Source organism: Phocoena phocoena, chromosome 4 (assembly GCF_963924675.1).
Source record: "Phocoena phocoena chromosome 4, mPhoPho1.1, whole genome shotgun sequence".
NCBI classification, from domain to species: Eukaryota; Metazoa; Chordata; class Mammalia; order Artiodactyla; family Phocoenidae; genus Phocoena; species Phocoena phocoena.
The window spans coordinates 107,591,742-107,603,816 of record NC_089222.1 but is presented as its reverse complement, the minus strand read 5'-3'; the positions used below and the strand labels follow the sequence as shown (position 1 = coordinate 107,603,816).

General features: G+C 33.6%; 1 protein-coding gene across 2 annotated transcripts in view; it reads left to right on the top strand.

Annotated features, from left to right (window-relative positions):
* The window catches only part of CADM2 (cell adhesion molecule 2), a 244,690-nt gene that overhangs the window by 157,817 nt on the left and 74,798 nt on the right, over positions 1 to 12,075 (top strand). For both annotated transcript variants that reach the window (XM_065876194.1, XM_065876195.1), the window contains one exon: positions 8,913 to 9,091. In XM_065876194.1, the coding sequence (XP_065732266.1) occupies positions 8,913 to 9,091 (179 nt within the window). The remainder of the gene's footprint in view (positions 1 to 8,912; positions 9,092 to 12,075) is intronic.

The window sequence follows — 12,075 nt, the reverse complement described above, 5'->3', positions numbered from 1 at the left end:
TGTTAAAGAACTATGGGGGCAGAAATGTATACATATAATCATATGTTTTAAACATTTATGAAAATACATGGGGCACATTTCCACATATCAGAAAAGCAAAACTTTTGTTTTTTGGCTGCGTTGGGTCTTCGTTGTTGCGTGTGAGCTTTCTCTAGTTGTGGCAAGTGGGGGCTACTCTTCATTGCGGTGGCTTCTCTTGTTGCAGAGCACAGGCTTTAAGCACGCGGGCTTCAGTAATTGTGGCATGCGGGCTCAGTAATTGGGGTTCGCGGGCTCAATAATTGTGACGCACAGGCTTAGCTGCTCCGCAGAAAGTGGGATCTTCCCAGACCAGGGATTGAACCCCCGTCCCCTGCATTGGCAGGCAGATTCTTAACCACTGCACCACCAGGGAAGCCCTGAGATGTATTTCTTTATTTTCTTCTAGCACTTGAATTTAGAGTTTCTTAAACTGAAATCATCAACTTTTCTTTTCCACTGTATCTCAGTTTGTTTCCACCCTGGTTTATGTTTTGTTTGTTTGTCATCTGGTTGGTTAGTTGGTTGGTCTTGCATTGTTATTTTTTCCTATTCAGGACTAAGATTGTTTTCATACAGACTAGACTCTGTAAGGAGAGTTTCTCCTTTGTTTTCACTAACACCATACATTTTCTAGCTCCAAAAAGTTATGTTTACTTTCCCAAGAGCTCTTCTATTATATTCTATTATTCTGTGCTTGCCTTTATTATTACTCCAACTTCATGTAAATCTTTGTTTTCTCTCTTCAGAACTCTATATATGGTCTCTTCATTGAATTTTTCTTTTCCAGGTATTTCACATTGGTATACTTAAAGGAAAGTCTGCTCAGAAATATTTACTTCTCAAAAGAGTTAGTAAAGCATTTTTATTTTTCAGGAAAGTCTGGATTTTTCCACATGATACTCAAGGCCAGGGTTGAGTGCCAGGCTAAAAAACGTAAAGGTTTAAATGTACAGGTTTTTGTTTTTACCCCCCACCTCTCTATTCCAAACTTTTTCATTTCTTTGCTTCTGTTCATCCTCCTCTTTATGACCAGAATGTTTCCTACCATATTTCATTCTGTATTCCATATTAACGGCATCATCAGTCTTCTGGTCTAATAGTAAAATAATACTTTTTCATGTTCAGCTTCATGTCCTAAAAACTTTGTCTCGGGGGCTTCCCTGGTGGCGCAGTGGTTGAGAGTCTGCCTGCTGAGGCAGGGGACACAGGTTCGTGTCCTGGTCTGGGAAGATCCCACATGCTGTGGCGCGGCTGGACCCGTGAGCCATGGCCACTGAGCCTGTGCGTCCAGAGCCTGTGCTCCGCAATGGGAGAGGTCACAACAGTGAGAGGCCCGCCTACTGCAAACAAAACAAAACAAAAACAAAACAAAACTTTGTCTTGGACTAAGCTTCTTATGAGCATATTTGGTCCTGTTCCTTAATATCAACTTACATCTTGGCTTTTGATTTTATTACCCCCAGCTCAGTTATCACATCAAATACTTTTAACTTTGCCCTTTCCTAATTTGTTATCTTAGCCAATAACACTATCACCTAGTAACCTTATACTCTTTCCAGGCATTCACTATGTTTAAATTCATCTATTCAACAATACGGCCTCTGGAAGGCAAGCATCCTAACCAGGATTCTGACTCCTCTTGAGCTGTCATCTTCCGTTTCTACCACTCAAAATCCTGCCATAATTAGAGAGATGAGTCAAAAGTTATATCTTTCATAAAGCCTGTTGCAATGTTCCTAATGCAGATATGATGAATCTTTATGACTTTTTATAACTCATTTATGCCACTTACCATAGCCTGCCAAACGTTATATTTGATTAGACATATTTTATGTAAACTATTAAGGTATAATATCTCAGAACAGATATTATTTTAGTTTCCCTATGTCCCTCATAATTCTTGGTTCAAAACTTGCACTGATTTGTTTATAGATACTTGTTAGATAATAATTGTGTAACCTTATGAAGTATCTAGTCAAGAATATATAGATATACTTTAATTAACAGCAACAACAAAAATGTTCATTGATCTCTTACCTGTCTTAAGATGTAAGTGTAAGAGTAGGACATTTTCTGGTAATTAAACCCATCGAGACTCATTGAAGATTACTCTACTATAAAACGTTTCTGAAGTTTTGTTTTCCCTTAAGCAAAACTATACGTATAAAGACAGACACATAAATGTTTCATTGATTATGTTTTAAAACAAACCTCAATTGTGATAAGTAAAACATTCAAAGTTAACTTGGCTAATAGTAAAACTTATTTGATGTTTTAAGAATTGCTGCCATGAAAAGTATAAAATCAATATCAGAATAAAAGGAAAACAAATTTCATTATAATTAAGTTACACAACAATCAAATCTGAGGAAAAATCACAGCTTGTATGTATTCTCCAAGGACCTAGATCAATATTTTTACAATAATTAAGAATATACCTTTCAATATATATAGAAAATTACTTACAAACTATGTTCAGAAACATCTTGTTTGATCCTCAATAACAAAATAATCCTTTATGTATCTTTAAATTTGAAATGATCAACATAATAAATAACTCCACAAGTAATCCCTTTCATTCTCTTTCTGCTTATCTACCATATCCTTTGCTTCCATCTGAGACTCATTACAAAATTATGTTTTGAATTGGTTTCACAGCTTTGAGAAAGGCTACTCTTTGAACTTCCTTTGTATTTGTATTTAAATTTTAAAAAAGGAGCAAACAACCCCAGCTTCTGTTTTCCTATTTTCCTTTTTTCTTCTTCCTCACTTGATTGACAAAGTTTGGACTGTGGTTTATGGATATAATATCCATCTACCCAATGGAGATTGCCTAGGCTAGATTTCTCTCAGAATCCTCCCTATGGGAACCCAATAAAATTAAAATTCTCCACTTGAAACCAATTTCAAACCCACTTTTCAATTAATTTTCATTTAAGTTCTCTCCCTCCATTTCTCTAAAAATTTGATAGCATGAATGCTGAGGTTTTATATACAGACTCTGCAGTATAATTTCTTGAATTAAAAGTTTGCTTAAAGCAGAAAAAGGAATCAAGATGTTTACATAACTCCCACCACCTTCTTTCACTTTAGAGTAAAAATATTATAAGAAATAAAGGGGAATTAGGCTTTTAAAATATCTCCTGAGTATTGAAGCTTCAATCACATCTACTGCCACCCATGGAATTTCTAAACTACAATAAATGCAGTAGTCATCTTCGTGTGCCATATAAGGCCCCAAGTTATTAAATATAAGTTCATGCTTTGTCTTATATTAAAGGAAATGTAAGATATATGTAATTGTAGTATGTAATTTCTTTCTTTTTCCTTTGAGCCAGAACAAGATGTTTACTTGAATGCTATTACAGTAACTTATGTTTTTCTTTTATCTAGAAAAAGTAACTTAATTTTCACAGGATTAATTTTAGAATTAGAACCCAACATGTACTGTGCTTATTGAAGGAAAAGACATTGCAGAACTCAAGGGGGATATAGCCATTTGGGAAAAGGAAGATACTGGAGAGTGTATCCATTCCAAAACTTGGAAGACCTTTTACTCTTGTCCACTTTGTAAGGATACTAGGAGAATTCTTTCCTTAGGAGATCTGTATTGTGGGACTGATATTTCTATAACTGAACTGCTTATTCTTTATTCTTCTCAAGCATGAGCCTAAAAGGGAAAATGGGAGCTATGAAGGCAAAGCTCACCAATAGTCTCATCAATAGGTATTCTCATCAATACCTAGGGAGTGAATGATTCCATATACAGTTGGAAGAATTAGAGGGATTATTACTATGTCATAAGTTTACAGAATAAATGCCCTAATGACTAACTTAGGAGTTTCAGTGGATATTAGTAATTATGTTTATATCTAGTTCAAATATTAAATAAACTGGTAGTCTGAGAAAGTTGTGGCAATTCTTTCCAACACTAATTTATAAATAAGGAATTGTTAAAGATATCAGAGATTCTCCTATTAGATATCTACAAAACAGTGAGTCAATAAAAGTTTTTTAGAAGTCTGTTAAGATAAAAACAACTTCACCAAGACGTTAGAATACAAGAGAATAAATATAAAAGCATATTTGGTTCCTTTTTTCACTTTTATTTTCTTGTTGTTTTTTGCTTACCCAAGGAAGAAACTGCTACACAAATATTTTTAGGTACCTAAGAAAACAAAACATCTTTTTCAGCCTTATAGATTTGGTAGACAAACATAAATTTAATTTCATCTCATTCAGAAGATTTTCTACTTTTAGTTGAAAATTAATTGCTTTGAAAGGGGCAACTCTCTGGATTGGCTATCTTAATATTCTTGCTGTAGAGTTATACAGTATTATCTCATGCCTGATGCTGTGTCACTGTCCTCTTATTCCTGGTGTCTGGCTTCTACTCTTTTTCAGCCTTATCACGTAGAAACTGTAGACTGGAACCACTTTTTAAATGATCTCCTTTGGTTGCCTGAATAGCAGGGAAGATTTTTATTCATTTGCAGCAAGAAATTCAATCATTCTAGGTTCCAATTAGAGAAAGCCTAGGGGCCCTCTTTATTAAGATGAAACACAAATTGTATCAAGACTTGCTAAACCAGTTAATATTTTTATGGTGAAGCTTATTTTATTAAGAAGCTTGAACATTTTAAGTACTAATTGGAATATGCGTAGGCTATTTTTAATCGATGTGTAAACTCTAACCTCCATTTTGTTAAAATTGCATCTTATGGTGGTAACATTTTTTGCCACCTTGAAGTTTTATCAGAGTACAATCAAGAATCCTGCAGTGTTCGGTGTCAGGAGTGACTTATACTGCTGTAATCTCCTGTTAACCATTTTTGCAGGTGTTTTTTCATTATTTCCTAAAAGAGAGAATTATTATTTTAGAAAAAAAGTTTTTTTAAATACTGGCAACTTGAATAATTTTTCTAGATCTTTAACTTCATTTCTATACACAAAATTTAAAATATATATCTAAATTTAATTACATATTTACAGAGCCATGTGCTTTAAGATATGACTTAAAGTTATGAACACTAACAGAGAAAAAATTGACAGTTTAGATTTGGGGAGTATATTTTATGTATGGAAATGTATAGGTATTTGCATATAATTATATCTGTGTGTTTAAATTCCAACATATATGAAGAAATATTGCCTCTTAATATAATAAAATATTTCTATTAAGCAGTATTTTAAGGATGAATTTTCTGAAATTCAAGTTATCCTTAATGTAACTGTTATCTTAATGTTGGCCTTATGTGGCTTTGTAGAAAGGATGCAATTTCTAATTATTTCACTTACATGCAGTTAATCATAGTTTTATTGTGCCTGCTTTTTTATTTAAAGAATTTTAAGGATGTCTATGGTCCAAGATTATCCAGTCTATCAGTTTTAAAATAAGAATTAGTAAATTCAAATAGCAAGAAGCAAATGAGGAATATATGAAGGGAGCTGAGAAGTATTAATGGTTTGACTTTCATTAAAGATGCTATCAGAATGAGTTGTCTATATAATTGGATGATATAAATTATTGTATTATTCTAATGTTTTTAGGTGACAAGCTTTTACTAAAAAGCTAAGTGACTTTTTTACCATACTGCTGATCTACTTATTTTGATACAATTTACAATATTTATTATTATTTGGTTCACAACTTTTATTTCTTTTACAAAATTTTGTCAGAAAAATATATATTCTTCATCTTAGAAAAGCTGTGGTAGTCATAGGCACCACTTATCAAGACCTATGTTCTAATTGTATTCACGACAACAAAGCATAAGTTCAACGTTTTCACCAAAATAAACAAATAATTAAAGCTTTTTTGAAAATAATTTATAATGGTAAGATAAAATCATGTTTAAATTTAAAAATTTTGACATAGAAGAACTAGGAAAATATTCATCATGTTAGAACACAAGGGGTAGTGGGCAAAGCATTGACTATGGATTCAGACCAGGGTTTGAATACATCTCTAATCTTCTATATTATTATCTGCATTATATTTTTTAAAATGATACTCACCATGTTCTTACAAGGATTATAGTAAATCTACGTAAAGTAACTAGGACATTGTCAACACATGGTGATAGATACTAATAACCATTCTTATCATTAACAATTACATAAGACTGAACTCTTTGAAGACAGAAATTCATGATTCATTTATCCTTTCTTCCCTGAAAGCAGGTTTTGAGAATTGTTTGCAAGTATTTGATTAAAGGAGAACTGTCAGTTTCTATGAGTTCAGTTTTTTCTTAGATTCCACATATAAGTGAAGTCATATAGTATCCATCTTTCTCTGTCTGACTTTTCCACTTAGCGTAATGCCCTCAAGGTCCATCCATATTGTCACAAATGGCAGGATTTCCTTCTTTTTTTTAATGACTGAATAGTATTCCATTACATTTGGAATTTATTTTCTTTATCCATTCATTTGTAAATGGACACTTAAGTTGTTTCCATGTCTTGGCTATTGTAAATAGTGCTAAAATGGATATGGGTGCAGATACCTTTTTGAAACAGTGATTTCCCCCCCCCCCCCCACCTTTGGATATATACCCACGAGTAGAATCACTGGACCATATGGTAATTCTATTTTTAATTTTTTGAGGAACCTCCATACTGTTCTCCATAGTGGCTGCACCAATTTACATTCCCACCACCAGTGTAGGAGAGTTCCCTTTTCTCCACACCCTCCCCAACAGTTATTACTTCTTGTCCTTTAGAAGGCAGACATTCTAACAGGCATAAGTGTTATCTCATTGTGGTTTTGATTTTCATTTCCCTGGCTGTTAGTGATGTTGTGCATCTCTTCATGTACCTGTTGTCCATTTGTATATCTCCTTTGTAAAAAATGTCTATTCAGATTATCTGTTTTTAATCAGGGTTTTTTGCTGCTGACTTGTATGAGCTCTTTCTTTATTTTGGATATTTACCCCTTATCTTATTTACCCAGACATAATATTTGCAAATAATTTCTCTCATTTCATAGGCTTCCTTTTCATTTTTTAAGTTGTTTCTTTTGCTTGCTGAAGCTTTTTAATTTGACGTGGTCCCACTTGTTTATTTTTGCTTTTGTTGTCTTTGCTTTTGGTGTTAAACCTGAAAAATCATCACCAAGACCAATGCCAAGGAGCTTCTTTCTGTTTTACATTTTCAGGTCTTACATTCAAGTTTTTAATCCATTTTGAGTTGATGTCTATGTATAACGTAAAATAGGGGCCCAGCTTTATTCTTTTGTGTGTGGCACTTCAGTTTTCCCTGCACTATTTATTGTAGAGACTGTCCTTTCCCCTATTGTGTATTCTTACCTCCTTTGTCAAAAATTAATTGACCGTATATGCATGGGTTTATTTTTGAACCTTCTATTCCATTTATCTATGTGTCTATATTTTTGCCAGTATCATACTCTTTTAAGTACTATATCTTTGAAATATCATTTGAAATCAGGAAGTGTGAAACCCCCAGCTTTTCCTTCTTTCTCAAGATTGCTTGCCTATTTGGGGCCTTTTGTTGTTGCATACAAATTTTAGGATTGTTTGTTCTTTTTATGTGAAAAATGCCATTGGAATTTTGATAGGGATTGCATTGAATTTGTAGATTGCTTTGGGTAGTATAGACATTTAATAATAATTCTTTCAATCTATGAGCAAAGACCATCTTTCCATTTATTTGACCTCTTCAGTTTCTTTCATTAATGTCTTATAGTTTTCAGTGTACAGATCTTTCACCGCCTTGGTTACATTTTTTTTCTAAGTATTCTATTATTTTTGATGCAATTATAAAATAGATTTTCTTAATTTCTGTTTCTGATATTTTATTACTGGTGTATAGAAATTCAGTTGATTTTTGTCTATTGATTTTGTATCTTGCAACTTTACTGAATTCATTCATTAGTTTTAAGAGCTTTTTAGTGGAATTTTTAGGGTTTTCTTTATGTGCTATCATATCATCTGCAAATGAAGACAGTTTTACTTCTTCCTTTCCAATTTGGTTACCTGTTATTTATTTTCCTGCTTAATTGCTCTGGCTAGGACTTCCAGTAAAATGTTGAATAGAAGTGGCCAGAGGCAGGGGTGGGGGATAGGGAAAATGGGTGAAGGTGGTCAAAAGATACAAAATTCAAGTTATAAGTTCTAAGGATATAATGTATAATATGCCAATTATAGTTAATAATACTGGATTGTATATTTTAAAGTTGTTAAGAGAGTAGATCTTAAAAGTTCTCATCACAAGAAAAAAAATAACTATGTGAGGTGATGGATGTTCACTAAACTTATTGTGGTAATCATGTGACAACATTTACATATATCAAATCATTATGCTCTGCACCTTAAACTAGTGCAGTGTTGTGTGTCAGTTATATCTCAGTAAAGCTAAGGAGGAAAGAAAAGAAAAGAGATAACTTGCAGGAAAAAAAAACCTCTAGAGGGATGAGAAAGCAGGAAAGGTAAGGGGGAGAAATTTCAGGTGGTTTCAGGCAAAGCTGTGCCCCACAATGGTGGCCCCAAATGCAAAGGTATAATTCCAGGTACTTCTGTGGAAGACTGCTCCAGTAGCCCACAGGCAATCCTCCAGAGACTAGCAGGTATGAGACATTTAGCCACAGAATCTGGGCTGCAGGACCTGCTATCTATCAGTGACTACTATAGTGACTCAACTAATTAGCTCCTTAATACATGTCTGCTTAGTTAAGGAGAATAGAATAAAATTATAATTGCCATACCTCCAAAATCTTCTGAGTGAGTGCATTATGATTCTTTTGGTACCTTATAGAAGTTAGCACATAGTTATCCATGAAATGAGTGTTAAATATTTATAAATTCCTTAATTAATTCACAGAATATGTAACATTTCATATGTTTTTTGTTTATATGCATGTTTAAATCCAATAGGCCAGAACCTGTTTTGTGGACAAAGGATGGCGGAGAATTACCAGATCCTGACCGAATGGTTGTGAGTGGTAGGGAGCTAAACATTCTTTTCCTCAACAAAACGGATAATGGTACATATCGATGTGAAGCCACAAATACCATTGGCCAAAGCAGCGCAGAGTATGTTCTCATTGTACATGGTGAGTACCTTTTGACATTATTATACATGCAAGAATGACCTGAAAAACTGCTTAAATTTATCAAAATCTTTAGAATAATAAACAAATTTAAACGGGTTTTCTTTTTCTTTCACAAGGACTTCTCATAAGTGTAAATATCTCCATGATTCACAATTAATATGTTTCAAGTCAAACTAATAAAATAAAATTACAGCCTATACTCGAAATAAAATTTATATTTGTGAAAGATTTTTTATTTATAAATATACTGTATAATATTTGGTGGTGAATAGTAAATCATATTAATGGTTTTCTTTACATTTTATGCTTTAAATTATAAATCAGAATCATGAAAACAATATTTTCCCTGAGTTAATTTTGGTAGTATTATCATAAAAATATGCTTTATAATCACTATTACTAGTTTTACAAAGAGAGATAGCATGTAATCGAGATGTAGCAAAGACAGAGGTGTATAATACTAGTGAAAACTGCACTAATTTCTTATGAACAATAATTTGAAACACCCACAGACATTTTTTTCTCCTCTGCAATGATCTCACAATTTGAGTAAATATAGGAAAATGGCAAAAAGACATGCCAATATCCAAGATTAAAAATAATCTCTGTTTTTCCTAAACTCCAAAAGCCAGGGCAAGTTGTTCATGAGGTAGCTTTAACATATTGTTAGACGAAGATGAACTTTTCTGAAATCGATAAATATCACAATAAACAAAATTAGTCAGATTTTTTTATTGCAGGACTTCTCAGAGTTTATTTATAGGGTACAATGTGAATCTCCAAGAGAAAAAAGCATTAGAGAATGTAAGATTTTTTTAAGAAAAATCTTAAAACAATCAAGAAAACATTTTTTTAAGACTAATGTTGTGTTCTACACAATATTACAGTATTTGAATGAGTACTGTGTAAAAATTACACAATGCTGTAATAAATCCAATGGATCTTAGAAATCCTGAAGGGAGTACACTTATTTGAAACCTTTCTCATGAACCTAAGTATAAAATAACTGTAAGAAGCATGAGTTAATTTTATACCTTTCCAAAAAAGGAATTTGGGGGATAAAGTCTAATTCTTTGTAAAGGGATTTAATTTTAGGGGAAAGATAATCCCATTTGTGTTTTTTTCCAAGTTGTTTACTTTTTTATGATACCGGCCAAAATTGGAAAAAGAATAATGTATTAAGTCAATTTACAACTTTATTTTCAAATTGCCTTAGTGTCTACTATTTCTCAGTTCTTCATAACACTTTTGTTCTTGAAGGCAAACAAAGTCTTGCATTGAATAGACTTTCCACATATAGACATCTTGAAGATAACAGAGCTGAGAGAGTAATTTCTAGTATCTCATGAATTGTGCAAATTCCAGCTTTTGGGAAAGATCAGCCTAATCAAATTAGACTGATAAATTGGAATTAAATGTAGTAACCCCCTGTAGATAAACCCTACCGGGCTCACTGCCAGAGAGAATATAACAACCACTGAGTGTGTCAAGAAGATAAGTTAGATCCTTAGAGCAGGATCCAGGAGTAGCTTTCAGTTTTGTGCTGACCTGGATGTTTAGATCCTGCAGTCAAGGAAATGAAGTCTGATTCACCCTCAACTTGATAAGCGCTTGTCTCACCTAACAGTTTTGGAACCTGGGGCATGTTGCATAGCAAGTCACATTGTGTTGAAAGCAATATGACATAAAAATATAGAGAATTAGAAGGGAAGTGACAGAAAAAATAATATACTTAGATGAAAAGTATGTTATTTGTTTTTTTAAAGTAATTCAAGTGGGGAAAATGCATATGTTTTCTCAGTGTTTGCAAGCTAGCCAACAGCATGATTTCCTAAATAGCCAAGCTACCTTTAGGTAGTTGGCAGTTGACATATTTCTAATAAATACTTCTCTGAGCACTTTGTAAGAAGTCATTTTTGGCTTTGCTTTTTGAACTACAATTCATCAAAAGCACCCCATAGATTAATGCTATTCATGCTACTAGATAAATGCTGTGAAGTTCAACAGTGGTTTACCTAGGATTATTGACACAAGTAATGAGAGGCTCGATGAAACAGTGAAACCATAATACACTGTGTTTAAAAAGGGCTCCAATTGGGTTCATTACAAAATAAAGGGGCTTTTTTCCTCCTTTGCTCACAGGGTATAATGTTTCATTAGTCACTGGTTGTATAAATATAAAAAGCTACTCTCTTCTGTTAATGATTTGGCCATTTCAAAACCCAAGTAAATGGTGAAATTTGAGTGGTATTTCAATCTATAATGAATGCTGTATGCATTTCGGAATGAAGTGATAAGTGATCATTCGTGAGAACTTTACCCTTTTATCTTTTACACCAAGTTTGATTTTACATTAGCTGTGATAATTTAATATAGCTCTAGCACAGAAGAGCCTTTCATGAGCTGAGACTGTCTTTGATTCTACCACAGTTACCTAGGTTCTATTGATTCGAACTTGATGGAGGTCAGAGCACTTTGCTGTGAAATCATCTGCTATCTAGGTACCATCCTAAATGGTTAGATTTTATTCTTTGGGTGTCAGTGGAAGTGCATTATTTAAATGTTTTCACATTTAATTGTTAACAGCACTGACTTTGTATGTCATGGACACTGGAGTGTTCCCCTCCACCCTAACCCCCATGATACCTTTGCAAATTTAAACATTACAATTTCAGATGGTAATTTGAAACTGCCAGTCTGGTTCTCACTCTCAATGAAAGGCCTAACAAAATTCAGTACATGTATACAAATACCTGTAAGATAAAACATTACACTTTTGGGGCTTCCCTGGTGGCACAGTGGTTGAGAGTCCACTTGCCGATGCAAGGGACACGGAACCGTGTCCCGGTCCAGGAAGATCCCAAATACCGTGGAGTGACTGGGCCCGTGAGCCATGGCTGCTGAGCCTGCGCATCCGAAGCCTGTGCTCCACAACAGTGAGAGAGAGAGAGAGGCCGCGTATCGCAAAAAAAAAAAAAAAAAAA